This window comes from Fringilla coelebs (assembly GCF_963513975.1).
Source record: "Fringilla coelebs genome assembly, chromosome: 8".
Classification (NCBI taxonomy): Eukaryota; Metazoa; Chordata; class Aves; order Passeriformes; family Fringillidae; genus Fringilla; species Fringilla coelebs.
In genome coordinates this window covers 24,317,061-24,332,051 of record NC_140066.1, presented here as the reverse complement: position 1 = coordinate 24,332,051, position 14,991 = coordinate 24,317,061, and the positions used below count along the sequence as shown (strand labels likewise).

The window sequence follows — 14,991 nt, the reverse complement described above, 5'->3', positions numbered from 1 at the left end:
TTTGTGACTGCCACACCAACACACTTCTTTTAACAAGCAAGGTAAGGGCATGTAATTCCTGCTTGGCAAGCCTGTCCTCTCCAACCAGCTGTTATTTCAGGTACATTTGTTACGTGCACTCTTCACAGGCCAAGCCGCACAATCACCTGTCACAGCTCCATTGCTACAGCACCCAGGTGTTGGCATCTCAAAACATCTCTTCTTAGCTGTGGGCCTTCCAATCACACACGACAGCAGGGGGAATGAGGGATCCAACTTCCCTGTCATCATCTCTCAAGGAACTCATACAAGAATACCGTCCATCACCCTGAGGTCTTTTCCTCTGACTCAGAAGCACAAACCAAAACTTGGCATAATGAGGCTGTCCTGCAACGTGCAATGAGCATCTCTGCCTTACCATGACTAATGGCCCTTCCAGGACTGTCACCAGCCCTGCCTCAGAGACAGCTTCTAAGATCTCTGACATGCTGACTCCTTTCCCCTACATTGCCAAAACAGCAGCACAGCTCGCCTGCTTGTTGTGGATTCATTTGTTTCATTCTGAAACAAATGCAAGAAAGGACTGTGTAAGAGACATAAAGTCATTGGTTATATGCATTAATAAGCTCAGAGGATTCCTATGCAGCTATCCAGAAAGGGCAAATGCTTACCCTGTAAAGCAGGGCAGCTCAGACCAGAGGAATATCCCCAAACCTGGTACCAAGTACATGTTGTTAGGAGACAGAACAAAAGGCCACGTGCAGCTCAGCATTACTGAAACTGCTGGACATGCCTGACAAGGAGACCTTTGCATAGGCACAGCCACAACCACAGGGCACATCAGTGACAGCACTGCATGGAGAAGTAGGCCACAGGATCATTAGCCCAACAATAGCTTTTTGCCACAAGCAAAAGTCTGTTCAATCCTGCCAATCTTCCCAATGTGACTTAAAAGGAAAAAAAGGCAAAAAGATGGGCAGTTTGCATTTATTAAATATATTGCCCATTACCTCAGAGGATGGCCATATGGGGGATCATAAAGAAACACAAACTATTACCAACATTAGAGTGCCCTTCTAATATCACAGAAAGACGAAGGTGAACATCAACATTACACCACGTTAATACAGGCTGACAGAGCCATATAAAAGAGCAAAGTTTCCATTTTTGCCAGCAGAAAAGCAGCTGTTGAAGATGCTTAGAGGAGCAGCACTTCTGGGAATGAAAGTGAGGGTTCAGTGGGTGTTTTAGCCAGGTCTGAATAACTGCTGTTGAAATGTGGCCAAACACTGAGCGCATCCATCCTCTGCCTCCCTGCCAATGGCAGATCACCACTTTGGGCAGGACCTCAGAGCAGAGCAGCACCTCATACAGCAGGGCCACTGCTCTGGGACACTCAGTACTGGATGCTCTCACTAGTCAGATGTGGCTGACATGGCCCAACAGGCTGGGAGGATGGAAAAATCCCCAACCATAGCAAAACAACTCTAGCAGATGAAACCTTCCAAGTTCCCTTCTCACACACAACTCTGCAACAGTTGCCCAAGTTCATTCTTAAACAGGTACTAGCTGTATTTTTCTTAACTAATATTTGCAGGGGGCAGGAAAATTCTCAGAAAGGCAATGACAGGTCCCAGTCACAAAGATGTCTTGACTTCTCTGAAGAAATCTGCCACTCTCCTCCCCAGGAGTCACTGGACATTTTCAGACCTGGCTTTCCGTCTGCTGCCCAGCTGCAGAGATGCAAGTTGAAAGTCTTAAAGCATTTTGTGTAATTATGAGTGCAACTCACAAACAAAATTTAATCAGCAGGAAAGCGTGCTATACAAATGAGACACCGGAGTTCACGGTGGTATTATCATCCCAGAAAGAGCAGTCCTTAACCCAGCCTGCAGTTATTTAGAGGTTCCTGTTCTAAGCAAGTGCATCACGTACTTTGATCTCTGCTGCCTCCTGCCAAAATTGTGGATATTAGCAAGCCAAAAAAACAAGTCTCAGACAAAGATATGGCAGACAAAATACATCCTATGGTTACACAAGCAGCTCTCCCCCTGAAGGAACCTGATGCATTTCAGGAGACACAGAAGCGCAGTTGTACCTAATTACCTTCACCTTAATCAAAAACGTTGTTTTAAACTTACAGATGAGGAGCCTGTTACATGAGAATTGAAACTTTGCTGTTCAGTTCACAGACTACCTGAAGTGATGCTCTGAAAGGGTGCGAATCCAGCCAAAGCCTTGGATGAAGCATGGTAACGCCACATTGGTGCAATCAGAGTTGTGGTCACAGAAACTCTGTGTTACAGGGGTGTTAGCTACAGTGACAGTCGTGCTCAGTTGTTCCTTAAAGCAAGGATCTGTCCTCTTTGTCACATATGATGAATCATGCCTCAAGTCACAGTACTTCAAGCGAACTCTTTAATTTGGGATTAAATCGGTCTTTACGAACATGCTTCTGCCAGATTTTGGCTCAAAACCACCTTATTAAAGATTCCACAGACTTGTCACATAGTTAACATTCACTTAAATCTCTTGCTTTTAAAGACAACAACAGTTGAGAAAACTATGTGATAATTAAATTGCAGGCCTGGGAAGCAGACAGATAGATTGTTGAGACGGTCAAATAACCTTTATTCTGCCCTGTAGAGACAAACTACAATAGAAAAATTATTACTGTTTGAAGTTTTTCATTACAAATTTTATCAATTTCATTTTGAAATATATTAATTTCTTATTTCCTTTGCCATAAACTGAGAAGAAGCACATAGCTAAGGTGTGCTGCCAAGACTCTACTTCTACAGCTGCTACTGAACATGGCTAGATTTCTTCCTCCTGTGATGTTTATCCTGATTTTATTACAACATAATTGGAATACTTCTGCCTGTAATCTACTAATAAATGCTTCCACTCAAGTTAACAAAGTTTCATGCTCTGATTACAAGTGAAACTGCAATGAATAGTCGTGGAGACAGACAAACCTGGACTTGGGATAGAAGATAATATAATAGCTCATCATTTTCTCTGTGATCCACCTTAGTTAAAAGAAAGGTCTTTGACGATCATGGGCAGCCTGGGCTTATTTTAACCTGAAAAATCAGACACTCCTGCAGAGCACAGTGTGTTCTCCTGAATGTTTGTTCAGTGCTAGGCAGTACAGCTCCACCTCCTGAATTATTTAAAGGACACACTTCTTGCAGCCCAGCCTTAGACCACCAGGTCTGTGGTACAGTTCTTCCAGGCAAGGGGACACAGACCCTGAGCAAGAAGCTCTCCCTGACAGCAGAAGAATCAGGACATAGCAAATGTCTGCAAGGTATATGGAAGTAGGCAGCAGTCACCAGAGGCAGCAAGGGCAACAGCACTCAGGACAGGACAAGATACAAATGCTGTCAGGGTTTCAGGCAGAAACACAGGAACCTTTGGTGCAGAGATCTTCCTAATCCAGCACTGCCCCACTGTAGGTCTCTCCGTGAACTCAGCGGCTCGCTCTGATGAAATCAGGCTCTAAGGCAACGCCAAAGCAGATGAAGTTTTGTTACATGCTCATTTCTCAAGATCCTGCATTACCATGGTAGTTTTTGAGTGGGCAGCTGTCAATCTCTAGAGTGCAGTGAGATAATACCAGCCTTTTGACAGACAGAGTATACATTTAAGATCTAAAAAAAGCTGTGAGAGTTTTATATAGACAGACTATGGAAAGGAAATGAGTAAAAGATGCATCCCTATCCAAGTGCTCTTAAAGAAAACGTAGGCAGCCAAAGCTGTTCTCCCCCACTCTCATGTATTGTACCACTCAAGACATATTATTTTAGGATTATTTCTGGTGTACTGACTAGAGAGTATATCCACAAGTCACAAATGCCACTATTCCACATGCAATCCAGATGCACAATTGCTTCCATGCTCTCCTCCTTTTTTCTTTCCTCCTTTTCTACTTCCTATTTGTTTGACTAATGTATAAACTGTCTGAGGCAGGGAGCATCTTGCACATTCTTCAAAGCAGGTATGACATTTTTATTAGCATGTATAGAGTTGTAGAGACTCACAGCTACCATACAGATAATCCTACCACCTGACCACTGCTCACAGCTGGGTACCACAACAACCAGAGAGCAAAATGGTTCTGAGATGTGCTTGTTTATGTTTAGTTTATGTACCTCAGCCTGCAGGTGAAATGGAGCAAGCACCAAGACTTCCATCTATTAAAGGCAGTTGAGACAATGTGAAAAACACACAGCTCAACACAATCCTGCATCTGGATCTCTAGGGCAGGAACAGCCAAGCCTTAGCCTCAGTGTGGCTGAAGGGAATTTGGAATGCCCCTAGGAACAATGAATTACACAGCTTTTAAAGTAGATCTGGTGGTCTCAACACCTTGAAAAGAACAGAATTCAAAAGAGGCATAACATCTGTAATCATAGACAAACTCCTCACCTCCTCCTCCTGCAGAAGTATTGGGAAGTGCTTTAGTGGACACCTTGCAGAAGGACACATCCATCTGCATCCTTTTGACATTAAGCACAATGCACCCCATGACACCTGTGACCTACAGTCACAGATCAGCATCTCACTATCTCTGACCTTCAACAAATGCAAACTGCAATTTGTACTTTATACAGAAGACACCGTATCAAACCACAAGTCATCATATTCCATCCATGCTCTCCACAGGGTGAAAAAGGCATAATGACTCCATGAACCATAAAATCCAGGTCATGCACAGGTTGCTTGGCTGAGTGCAGTCCTCACTGAGCATCACTGAACATACACATCAAGGAGAAGTTACAGGTGTCTACACTGCTGGACTCAAGACCTCCACAGGAGATGCGAACAGTACATATTGTAGCATAGACAGGAGACAGAGTAAAGAGATGAAAAAGAGGGAGCCAACTTCATTAAAACCCTTCCCAGGCATGACAAAAATAGTAACCGGGTGGTCAGAGCCTACAAAGACAAGGCCTGGTTCCCCTCATCCCAGCTGTAACACGCTCCCTCTTCCTTCCCGCTGCCGACAGGTGTGTGCCGAAGCTCCTTCTCCACTGTTCCTGCCACGGGAAGACCAGCTCACCTGTCCTGGGCAGCACTACACAAGTCCCACTTTCCTGCTGACCCACGTCTTCTGCCCCATTGCCACCCTCCAGCTCACTCCAAACCTCCTTCAGCCCTGTCCCCTCACAGGTCACCTTGCTCCCTGTCACCACCTCTAAAATACACCTGCACCTCCACCCGCAGGCCCCTGCGCACCTGCCAGCTCCAGCCTCCTGCCCTCACTACAGCCACCTTTCCCTTGGTGTCCAGTCAAACACCTTTCTCCTTCGTCCTGCAGCCACTCTGCCGCACAATGCCCCTGCAAGCGGCATTGCCACCCGTGCCTGGATCCCTACACCACCTCTCCGTCCCCACGGTACAGAGGAACCCCCAAAGCCAGGGCTCTGCATCTCCTCCAGCTTCACTCAAGTCACGGGGCTCCCCAAACCTTAGGCGGGCCCCCAAAAGCCTCTTCCCCCTGGCACCTCATGCACACCCGGCTAGCCCCGCCGGAGCCCCTGCCCCAAGGGCCGGCGCAGCCCCCCACACTCACAGCCGCCCCTTTTCCCCGGCACGCAGCCCCCGGCACGGCACGGCGCGACCCCAGACCCCCCGCGCGGCTCCTTCCTACCTGGGCGGGCTCCGCCCCGGCGGGCAGCCCCTCGGGCAGGGCCTGGAGCAGCAGCAGGGCCATGGCGGCGCGGAGCCTCCTCGCCATGCCCCCCACCCCCCGCTCCCGCCTCCCCGGCCCGACTGCGGCCCGGGACGGGAGCCCAGGGGCACCCCGCGCCCGGACCCGCCCTCGGCACTCCTCTATTGGGCGGCCGGCGCCGCTTTCCGCTTGCCATTGATTCAGCGCGATGTCGCTTATGGCAAAACGGGGAGGGGCGGGGTCTGCGCGCAGGGCGCTGCCATCTTGAGTGTGGCACAGCGAGGAGGGAGCCTGCGGGCGTGCTCGGGCCGCCATGTAGTGAGTGGCGGAACTGGCTGGAGAGGGGTGCGTGGTCTGCGCGCACACACACACACGCAGACAAAGACACACACAGACAGATGCACAGACAGACCCACAGCCTCCCTGTGGCCGCCAGGCACTCGTCCTCCATTCAGCTGGTCACTCCTGCTCAGCATGAGCCCTGCTCAGCCTCCTCCCCAGTGCGCTCTCATTGTCCCAAACCCCAGCGGCCCGCCCGGCCCTGGGGCACACCGGGGAGGGCGACACGGAGAGGGCGCTGGGGTGGCAGCAGCCGCATGGCACTGGGCTCAGGGCGTCCAGTGGGCAGCAGTCTGGTGGTGCCAGCACCACTGGCAGACATAAGCAGCATGGAGAAGAGGATCCCCCTGCGGCTGTGTCCCAGCATGTCCCCACACAGTGATCGTGCACATTCCCAGCACTTGGCATTGATTCACAGCTCGGCACGGACAGCCCATGCTCCTGGGCAGTGTCAGAGGGTTTCTGCACTGCTGCTCCCAGTGTACCAGGCAGCCTCCATGCTGGATTGGCATGATGAGGTTCATCAGATGCTCAGATAACGCTTTAAGAAAGGCCAGAAAAAGTAATTTATTTAGCAACTTATCTCCTGCCCTGGCTTTTTTCTATCCAGATCAGCTCTCTTGCCTGCTGCTAGTGTGGGCCAGCAGGCGTTTACCCATCACACCTTCACCATGCTCGCTCCTCTTCCTGAGGCAGCCAGGTCCCTGCCTCCCGCAGCCCTTGGGGCTGAAGACAGTCCCTTCCTGCTGGGACTGCCAGCCTTGAGGGAGCCCAGCAGCCTCCCAGCCCCTGCTCAGGCTCTGCAGCAGACCAACGTCACATTTTTGGTGTGGTTGCCGTTTGAAGTGAGGTCGTAAACATGCTGGAACACTGACATTTCCGCCACACACAGTTATCGAAGGAGCTTTATTCCTGTTCCCAGCTAGCCCTGAAATTAGAGGCGCAGCAGGGAGAAGGCATGGAGTTCACAGGAGCACAGGACAAGCCCAGATCAGGTGTGACTCATTGTTGGAGAGCAATTAGCACTTGCTGCTCTTCCCAAGCAGGGATTCGTCTGGCTCTGACTCTTTGCGATGAGGTTTCCTTCCTGTTGCAATGGGAAATGGAGGCCAGACTGGCCACAGCTTGGCAGCATTTCCTCTGCTCCCCAGTGTGACCAAGGCAGGCTGCAGACTTACTGTGGTTTTGGGGAGGGCTGGCAGGCACTGGCTGCAGTGACCATGTCCAGAGTGATGTGAGCTTGATGTTGAGATGACTTGAATCCTTGGGGGGAGATTCCAGCTATAACCTAGAAACCTAGAAACCCTGCTGAGCTGAACTGTCAGCTGGCATAAATCCATGTTGATCTGAAGAGGGAATCCACTGCTGTAAGCTCAGGGAGGCGGGAGAGAAGCTCTGTCTTGAGCATGGCTTGCCAATTCTATAAGCCCAGAGCAAACCTCTTACTCAGTCCATAAGCAATAAAGTGCACCACGTCCCACTCCCCAGGGCAGGGAAAGAGCTGATGCAAGATGGCAATAGCACTTCAGGGGGTCTCTGTGCTCCGTTGCCCCTCTAGAATGGCTGAGGGCAGGAAAAAATGAGTGGCCAAACAACTGAGGCTTTGCTGCCATGGTCCCAAGTTTGGCTTCATGTGGCTGCTGCCCCAGAATCACTGCCCAAAGAGCTCCCTGCCCTGCCAGGACCCCTCCAAACTGCCAAGGCAGGAGGGGTGAACAGCAAGAACAGGGAAAAGGCAGTTTTTGGGTGCTACAGCACATCATTTTACAAACATCGCCATGCTCCCAAGCATGCCAGAGGCACTTTGGACCCAAAAGACTGCTACAGGTACTTTTCTGAAAGCCCTCACAGCTGGTTTGGGCAGAGGACAAGAGCAGCGTCAGCTAAGGAGCTTAAGAAAAGCAGAGGGCAGTCTCCTCATGGCTCCTCTCCACTCCCTGCAGGAGTGACATCTGTTTCATTTCATGTGCTTATCTCGTACTTTAATTGTGCTTTAACAAGAGATCTAATAATGCTCAGGGAACAGACATACAAGTTTGAACATGTTTTCCTACTTTCTGCTCTGCTGTTAATTATTTCAGAGCTCTTTTACAGCTTTCTAGGAGTAGCTACATGTGGTTGGAGACGTTATCCTTTGCCTGTTGCTGCTTTGGCAGACGCAAACCGGCTGTGGACATAGCTTGGCACTTTGAGAAGTACCTTTTGGGTTTGGCTGCTCTCTCTGAAGGAGCAGAATGGGTAATGTGTCTCCACTCAGGCAAGGGCTGATGTGAGAATGCTGCTGCCCTACAGATCTGACACATATCCCTGACTGGAGGGAGGAGCATGGATCATCCACTAGGCCATGGGACTCTCAGAGCAGCCATGACTGAAAGCAGGGGCTTTAGTCCAGGACTTGGGCTCCTTTGTCCCCCAAACTAGGCTGCAGCACACTCAAGCTGCTCTCCTTTGGGGTGGGAGAGGCCTCATGGCATCATGAACCCTGTCTGGCTATGAAGATAAACAGCACCCATGGGTGTAGGAAGGGTCTCCCAGTGTTATCCTCCCAGGCCCCAGAAGAGGATGACTATCACTGTGAGCACAGCACAATCACCTTTGTCACTTGCTATGGGACTTTGCAGCCCCAAGAACCTCTTGGGGAAGGCTGCCATTGAATGCCCAAGGGTTTCAGAGCTCATGCCCTGCCTTATACTCTTCCTCCTTCTCCTGGCCCCTTTGCTCACCCTCACCCTGATGCTTGATCAGTCACAAAACCCACACTTTTCCCTTCCAAGGCAAGCATGAGACCCACATCCCAGTCCAGAGAACCAAAAACAGAGATCAGCCAAAAGCACAACCCACAGATGGTTTTTAAAAATCACATTTATTTTTCAACATTCCTCTGCTGTTTGCAGCAGCACTGAGTGAATTTGGAGCCTGAGTGAATACCTTGACAGCTCTGTGACAAGAAAGAGAGAAGCTACTGTAGAGTATTCAGTAGAGGGCCACAAAGATGATGAGGGATTTGAAGCATCTCTTATGAGGAGAGAATGTGAGAGTCAGGTCTCTTCAGTCTGGAAAAAGAGTGAGAGGGGATCTCATCTATGCATATAAATGTCTCAAAGGTGGGTGCCAAGAGGATGGTGCCGGGCTCTTTTCAGTGGTGCCCAGCAACAGGACAAGGAACAATGGCCATAAACTAAACGACAAGAAGTTCCACCTCAACATGAGGAAGAAATTCTTTACACTGAGGATAGCAAAGCAGTAGAACAGGCTGCCCAGGCAGGTTGTGGAGTCTCCCTCTCTGGAAATACTCAAAACTCACCAGGATACATTCCTGTGTAACCTGCTCTAGTGCCCCTGCCTCAGCAGGGGAGCTGGAATAGATGACCTCCAGAGGTCCTTCCAACCCTAACAATTCCATGATTTCTGTGTCTTCTTCCTCATGTCAAAGGGGGCACAGAGACAACTGTTCCCTAAAGCTGCAGTTTCATGGTTTCACTGTGGGGACCAGAGATGTAGGACAAGGGTGGCAGTGCTCAGAGAAATGAAAAAAATTACAAATAAATTGCTATTTCTTTTCTGGCTTGTGGCAAACACAGAGTGAATAGAACCTGAGAGCAAGGAATGCACAGTCCAAGCATTGGTCTCTGGGCTTTGGGATGGTCACTCTCATGGTGCAGAGGGAACAGGTCCCTTCACACCTGCTAAGACATGATCCATCTCTTGGGAAGAGGCTACTGTGGTGATTTAAGGCAGGAATGTGGTTTGGTTGCTGGTACAATGGCAGGATATCTGCTTTTAGAGGTAGAACTGTGCTCTGAGCCAAGGGAGAGAGCCTCATGCCTCTTGGGGCCAAACCCAGTGAGGCCCAAACAGGCTGGGCCAAAGGAAGGCACAGGAAGCACAGGCATCCCTCAGGGCAAGAGGGACATGGGAAGGCTGAGACATGGCCAGCAGCAGATGGGCATGGGTCAGGACAAGCCAAAGTGCTGCAAGCTGGACACACAGAGTCAGATCCTGATTCTACAGTGAAAGAAGGCTGCATAGAAGGTGCTGGGTGGGGGCGCAGATCTGGGCTGGACTGTGCCTCTGACCCTGCTCAGGGGATGTGGGAATGGTGGTGGCAGGAGGCCAGAGGGGTGTGATGGCTCCTGAGGTAGTCTCCATTCACAGTCCTTTGTTAAAATAGACGTATGGCACTTTGTCCCCGTGCTTGGCCATGATACTGTCACGCAGCTCCACCTCAAGGTCAGCCAGTGCAAGGGAGCTGTGGAGAGGCAGATACACACTAAGAGCCATGATCCTCCTCCCCAACCACCATTCAAACCACCCTCCCTTCCCATTGCCATTTGAGGCCTCTGCAGTCCCTGGGATCTTGCAGGCTCATGGCAAGACCCACCACCTCTCTCTCCCAGTGCTGGAAGGCAGAGAGCTGCCCATGGAGCTGGGTGTCCTGTTGCTCCCAGCACAGAGCTCACAGAGCAGGGGAGGCACGTGCTCTCCTGCTGCCCTGGGCACCACTGTGTGCAGGCAGGCACTGCCTTGGGTTGAAGGGTAGGTGCCCATCCTGCTTCTCCTGGGATGGGCAGAGAGGAACTAGGGAAGGAGGAAGGCTCCCGAGATCCCATGCAGAAGGGGGAAGCAGTGGAAGAGGTACCATCGCTGGGGGAAGAGGGCACAGGCTGCTGGCACCATGAACAGGAGGCTGTGGGACAGAGAAGAGCAGAGCATTAGTCTTGGGGATCCCAGCCGAGCAGAGCATTAGTCTTGGGGATCCCAGCCTGTTTGCCCTCCAGCCATAGGGATTTCAGCCCAAGAAGTGCTGCCTCACACCCCATGACTCCCGATAACTGGGGAAAGTCCAAGCTGAAAGGTAAGCAGCTTTGCAACTTCTTCTGGGAAAGAAGCATTTTCTCAAGCATCTCTCTGGAGCCATATTCCCAGCACTCACAGGTGATTGAGCTGTGAGATACTTACAAGCCGCCGCAGAGCAGCACCTGCAGAGGCGCGTGGAGAACCCGGATCCGCTGCAAGAGAAGAGCCAGGACTGAGTCTCTTGCCTCACCACAACCCACTCACAGGGTGGGCAGACTTGTCCCCTCGGTAGGACTGAATGCCCAACACCTCTGGTGTGCACCAAACCCTGCCACCCTCCCACAGCCTCCCCATGTCACTTGAGAGGCCATTTGTGTATCAAGGACTGAAGTAGGGAGCAAAGCAAGCCAGGCTCTGCAAATCCCCATTTGATCCCCAGCATATCAGCAGCAGATATGGGCTGGAGCACCACAGAACCCACGGCAGGAGAAACATGCACTCACCTGCATGAAGGTGAATTTCTCCAGCCGCTCCATGATGATGGGCAAAATAACTAGGCACAGAGAGCAAAGGTCAGCCCAGATGCCAGAACAGCTATCCTGCTAGCCAGCCTGCAGGGCTGTCCCAGCAGGACCAGGACCATCCACCTGAAGGCCATGGAAGCAGCTAGTTATGCTGGGGGCAACTGGGTGTTTGCTGACAGCAGGGACCTGACACAAGACCCCCACACATCCATCACTCGGGCAGCAAGGTCTGTACTCCTCATGCTCCTGTCCCTCCTTCTCGGCTTGCAGCATGTCAAGGGTCTCAGAAGCAGAGGGGGTGCCGGGCTGGAGGGTGAGGGGCTAGGGCCAGAAAGCACGAGAGCATCCTTATGGGGCCAAACTGCCCCCTGTCTTCCAGGCTGTGGTTTGGCATCGAGGGGGCTGGGGGACATCTGATGGGAATGGCTGGATGAGAAGAGCAAATGCCCCCTGGGATGCAAGGCCGCCCTCCCTCTTTTTCATGAGGGAAACTAAAGCAGGGGAGGGCAGGGTGGTGGGTCCTGGAGAGTCCCCAGTTCAGCTGCACACCCTCGTGACCCGCACTCACTCATGCCCGGTGCTGCCATGGTGATCCTGGAGAGCACAACCTGTGCGATGCCCTTCACTGCTGCCCTCTGCAAGCAAAACCAGCAGGTGAGCCCCGGCAGCACCGCGCCCCAATCCACATCCCCATCCCCGGACTCACCCTGGAGTGGCCGAGCTCGTTGTTGTTCTCATCTGTCACTGTGATCCCGTTGATGATCTCCCTGAAGGGGACAGGCAGTCGTGAGTGGAGGATGGGATGGCCGGAAAAGCATAAGGACACAGCAACGGGGTGAGGGGGTGCCAGGGGAGTCCTCGATACACAGCAGCCCCGGATGCCCCCAGGGCACGGGGCTCCAGCACCCCGGGGCACCACGGTCCCCAGCCCAGCCGATGCTGCCATCTTCAGGGCACAGCTGTGAGCAGGACCTGGCCGTGCTAGGGACAGACACTGCCTGGATACACAGCTGTGCCAGGGCACAGTCCCTCACATAGTACCCGAGCTACTTGTGCCATGACTTGTGGGGAGCCCTGAACAGCAGACACAGGTCACCACAAGGGACCCCAACTGGGGTGTCTCAGCATCAGGATATCATGGACTAGGGTTCTCCCATGCCATGCAGGAGATCTTTGGGTTTGAGGGATCTTCCAGCACAGATTCCAGAGCAGCTATCCTCAGCCAAAAATCCCCCTCCTGCTCTAGGTGGAGGCTGAGCCATCCCACCCAGCACCCTCCACCACAGACATAGCACTGCAAACGCACAGACCCCAGTTCACCTCTCTCCAGCTCCCAGGAGGGGAATCCAAGGCAGGGAGGCCAGACAGCCCAGGAGCCTGGCTGCCACCAGCTTGCCTTTGGAGGGAGCTGGGTCCCTCAAGTGCCCCAGCCACATGTGACACTTACTGTTGCCGCATCATGGGGATATTGACACAGTTGGCAGCAGCCACAGCTGCAAAGGGGACCCAGCGGGCCACCAAGGGGGGGGCTCGCTGTGGGAAACAAGTTGGCATCAGCATGGGAGAGCAGGATGTGCCCAGCTGCCCCACCTGGCCCTAACCTGCATACCTTGGTGTAGAGGTTGAGTCCCACTGCAGTGGCCAGGGCTGCACTGGTGGCCGTGACATAAGCCACCCCGATTTGCCTGGACAGCGATTTCAAAGAAGGGAGACAATAGCATCACCAACTCTGACTTAGCCCTGTTCCTTCTGTCCCCAAGACATGGCATAGAGGATCTTTACAGGACATCCAGGGGTGCATCAAATGGGCACACTCCATCCTGTGGGGCCTGCTCACCTCAGAGAGATGGGGGAAGCAGCGTTGCGGTTGGTGTAGTTGACGAAGGCATTGAAGGACTGGTTCACCCACTGCCAGAAAACCACTGCAGGCACTGTCCTGTGGAGGGAAGGGATGGGAGAGCACCCAAGGGCTGTCAGGGACACCTGGCCTGTGCCTGTGGCCAGCCTTGGCAGGGAGACACCCAAGATGCCTGCAATCCACTCATCATGGTGTCTCCAAAGGGAAACTGAGGAACTGTGGCAAAGTGACAAGCCAGTGGCAGAGCTGGGAAATGATCCCAGGAGTTCTGGTTGCCCTGGGGAGCATAGGAAGGAGGGGCCCAGTCCAGCAAGGCACTTGGCCAGGGGTGGGAGACACAGCTCTCAGCAGGGTGGCAGCCATCCTCTGCTGGGCTTAGATAAGCCTTTGTCAAAGCAAGCAGCAAGGAGGGGACCCATGGGGACAGAAGTGGCTCTGGGGAATGAGGGTGCCTGGGTTTCTACTGGTGTCTCAGGGAAACTGATGTGGGGCAGGAAGGGACACAGGAAGCATGCTTTGGAATGCAGGGGGGTGGAGAAGGGAAATGCAGGGAGCTGTCAGCAGGGGCTGGGGATGCTGAAGCAGCCTGGCCTAGGGGCACATATGGTACTCAGTTCCAAAGACTGCTATGAGCTACAGACCAAGAGCAGCAGCCAAGCAGGATGTGGTTGCATTAATGATTACAGGATTACAGAGGCTATGGGAAGAATTCACCTGAGCTCACGGTGAGCTGAGACCATTCTCAGCCATGCCAGGGGGATCTGTGATGCTTCTACCAGGCTGGGTGCTGGGGACAGAGCCCAGAGACATTGGGCTCGACCACGGGCCACAGGCAAGCACAGCAGCCAAGGGCATGCCCTGGGCACCCAGCCCCAGAGGAGACAGGCTAGCCATGCTCTGGCCATCTGGGACCTCGAGAGGGGCTGGGGGCTGTCAGGGCTGTGTCCCCAACCTGGTGTACCAGGAGCTCACCGATAGAACTGGAGCATGCAGCCAGTGATGGCCATGCCCCCTGGCACCTGGAAGGACATCCTGCCAATGAGGTTCATCTTCTCACCGCTGTCAGGGTGGAAGGCTGAGTCGTACAGCTTCTTGGCATAGAGCAGCTGCTCCTGGCTGCTTCCTGGTGGCACCAGCCCGGCCCTGCAAACCCAAAGCCCATCAGGGGAAGCTGCGCAGACCCGCCAGCACCCTGCACTGCCGAGACACAGAGCTCCAGGCACCACATGAAAGGCAGAGGAAACATCTCCTGAGAAGGATGCATGTCACAGCTTGAAGCTCCTGGGAGAAGCTTGGGAAACCCCCCCAAAACTACCTCTAACAGATGTTACATCACAGCATACCTGCTTGAGAATGCCTGCCTCCATCCCCTTCAACACTGCACAGTAGTGGGGATGGCCCTGAACACGGGGACAGCACCTGCCCCATTCGTAGCCCTGCCCCTCACCTGCAGCCCTCCACCAGGGCCTTGGCCTGGTCCAGCTCCTCCTCTGGCACCAGCACTGTCCGAGGGTCGGTGATGTTGAGGAAGTGCTTCAGGCGCCCCACAAAGGTGCTCTGGTCCCAGCGTGGGGAGTCGATGTTGAAGCTAAGGGAAACTGTGGCCATCTTGGCGTAGGTCTGGGCAGAGGAAAAGGCCACTCAGTAGATCCTGCCTTGCTTGCTCATTGAGTGCACGCCTGCCACGGCCACAGGAGCGGTCAGCTGGGTGAGAGCTATGGCAGGTTTATATTTAACAGGACAATTGGACTTTCAGCAGCCCTGAGCCCAGGAGGCCCCTGCACTCCTGCTGTCAGCAGAACATTGCAGTCAGG

The 14,991-nt window shown here is 52.8% G+C and overlaps 2 protein-coding genes across 2 annotated transcripts in view; both read right to left on the bottom strand.

The window, feature by feature from the left end:
- WBP1L (WW domain binding protein 1 like) overlaps window positions 1-5,726 on the bottom strand; it is a 58,896-nt gene extending 53,170 nt beyond the window's left edge. Inside the window, exon 1 of the mRNA XM_084210451.1 lies at window positions 5,639-5,726. Coding sequence (XP_084066577.1) covers window positions 5,639-5,725 — 87 coding nt within the window. The 5' untranslated portion in view covers window position 5,726. The remainder of the gene's footprint in view (window positions 1-5,638) is intronic.
- Window positions 5,727-10,454: 4,728 nt separating this feature from the next.
- Window positions 10,455-14,785, bottom strand: SFXN2 (sideroflexin 2; the record flags this gene model as incomplete). Its single annotated transcript, XM_084210134.1, has 9 exons — window positions 10,455-10,685; window positions 10,958-11,007; window positions 11,888-11,954; window positions 12,026-12,086; window positions 12,767-12,852; window positions 12,929-13,004; window positions 13,157-13,255; window positions 14,150-14,320; window positions 14,625-14,785. 9 exons carry the CDS (start codon window positions 14,783-14,785, stop codon window positions 10,455-10,457), a joined length of 1,002 nt encoding a protein of 333 aa, XP_084066260.1.
- Window positions 14,786-14,991: the final 206 nt, after the last annotated feature.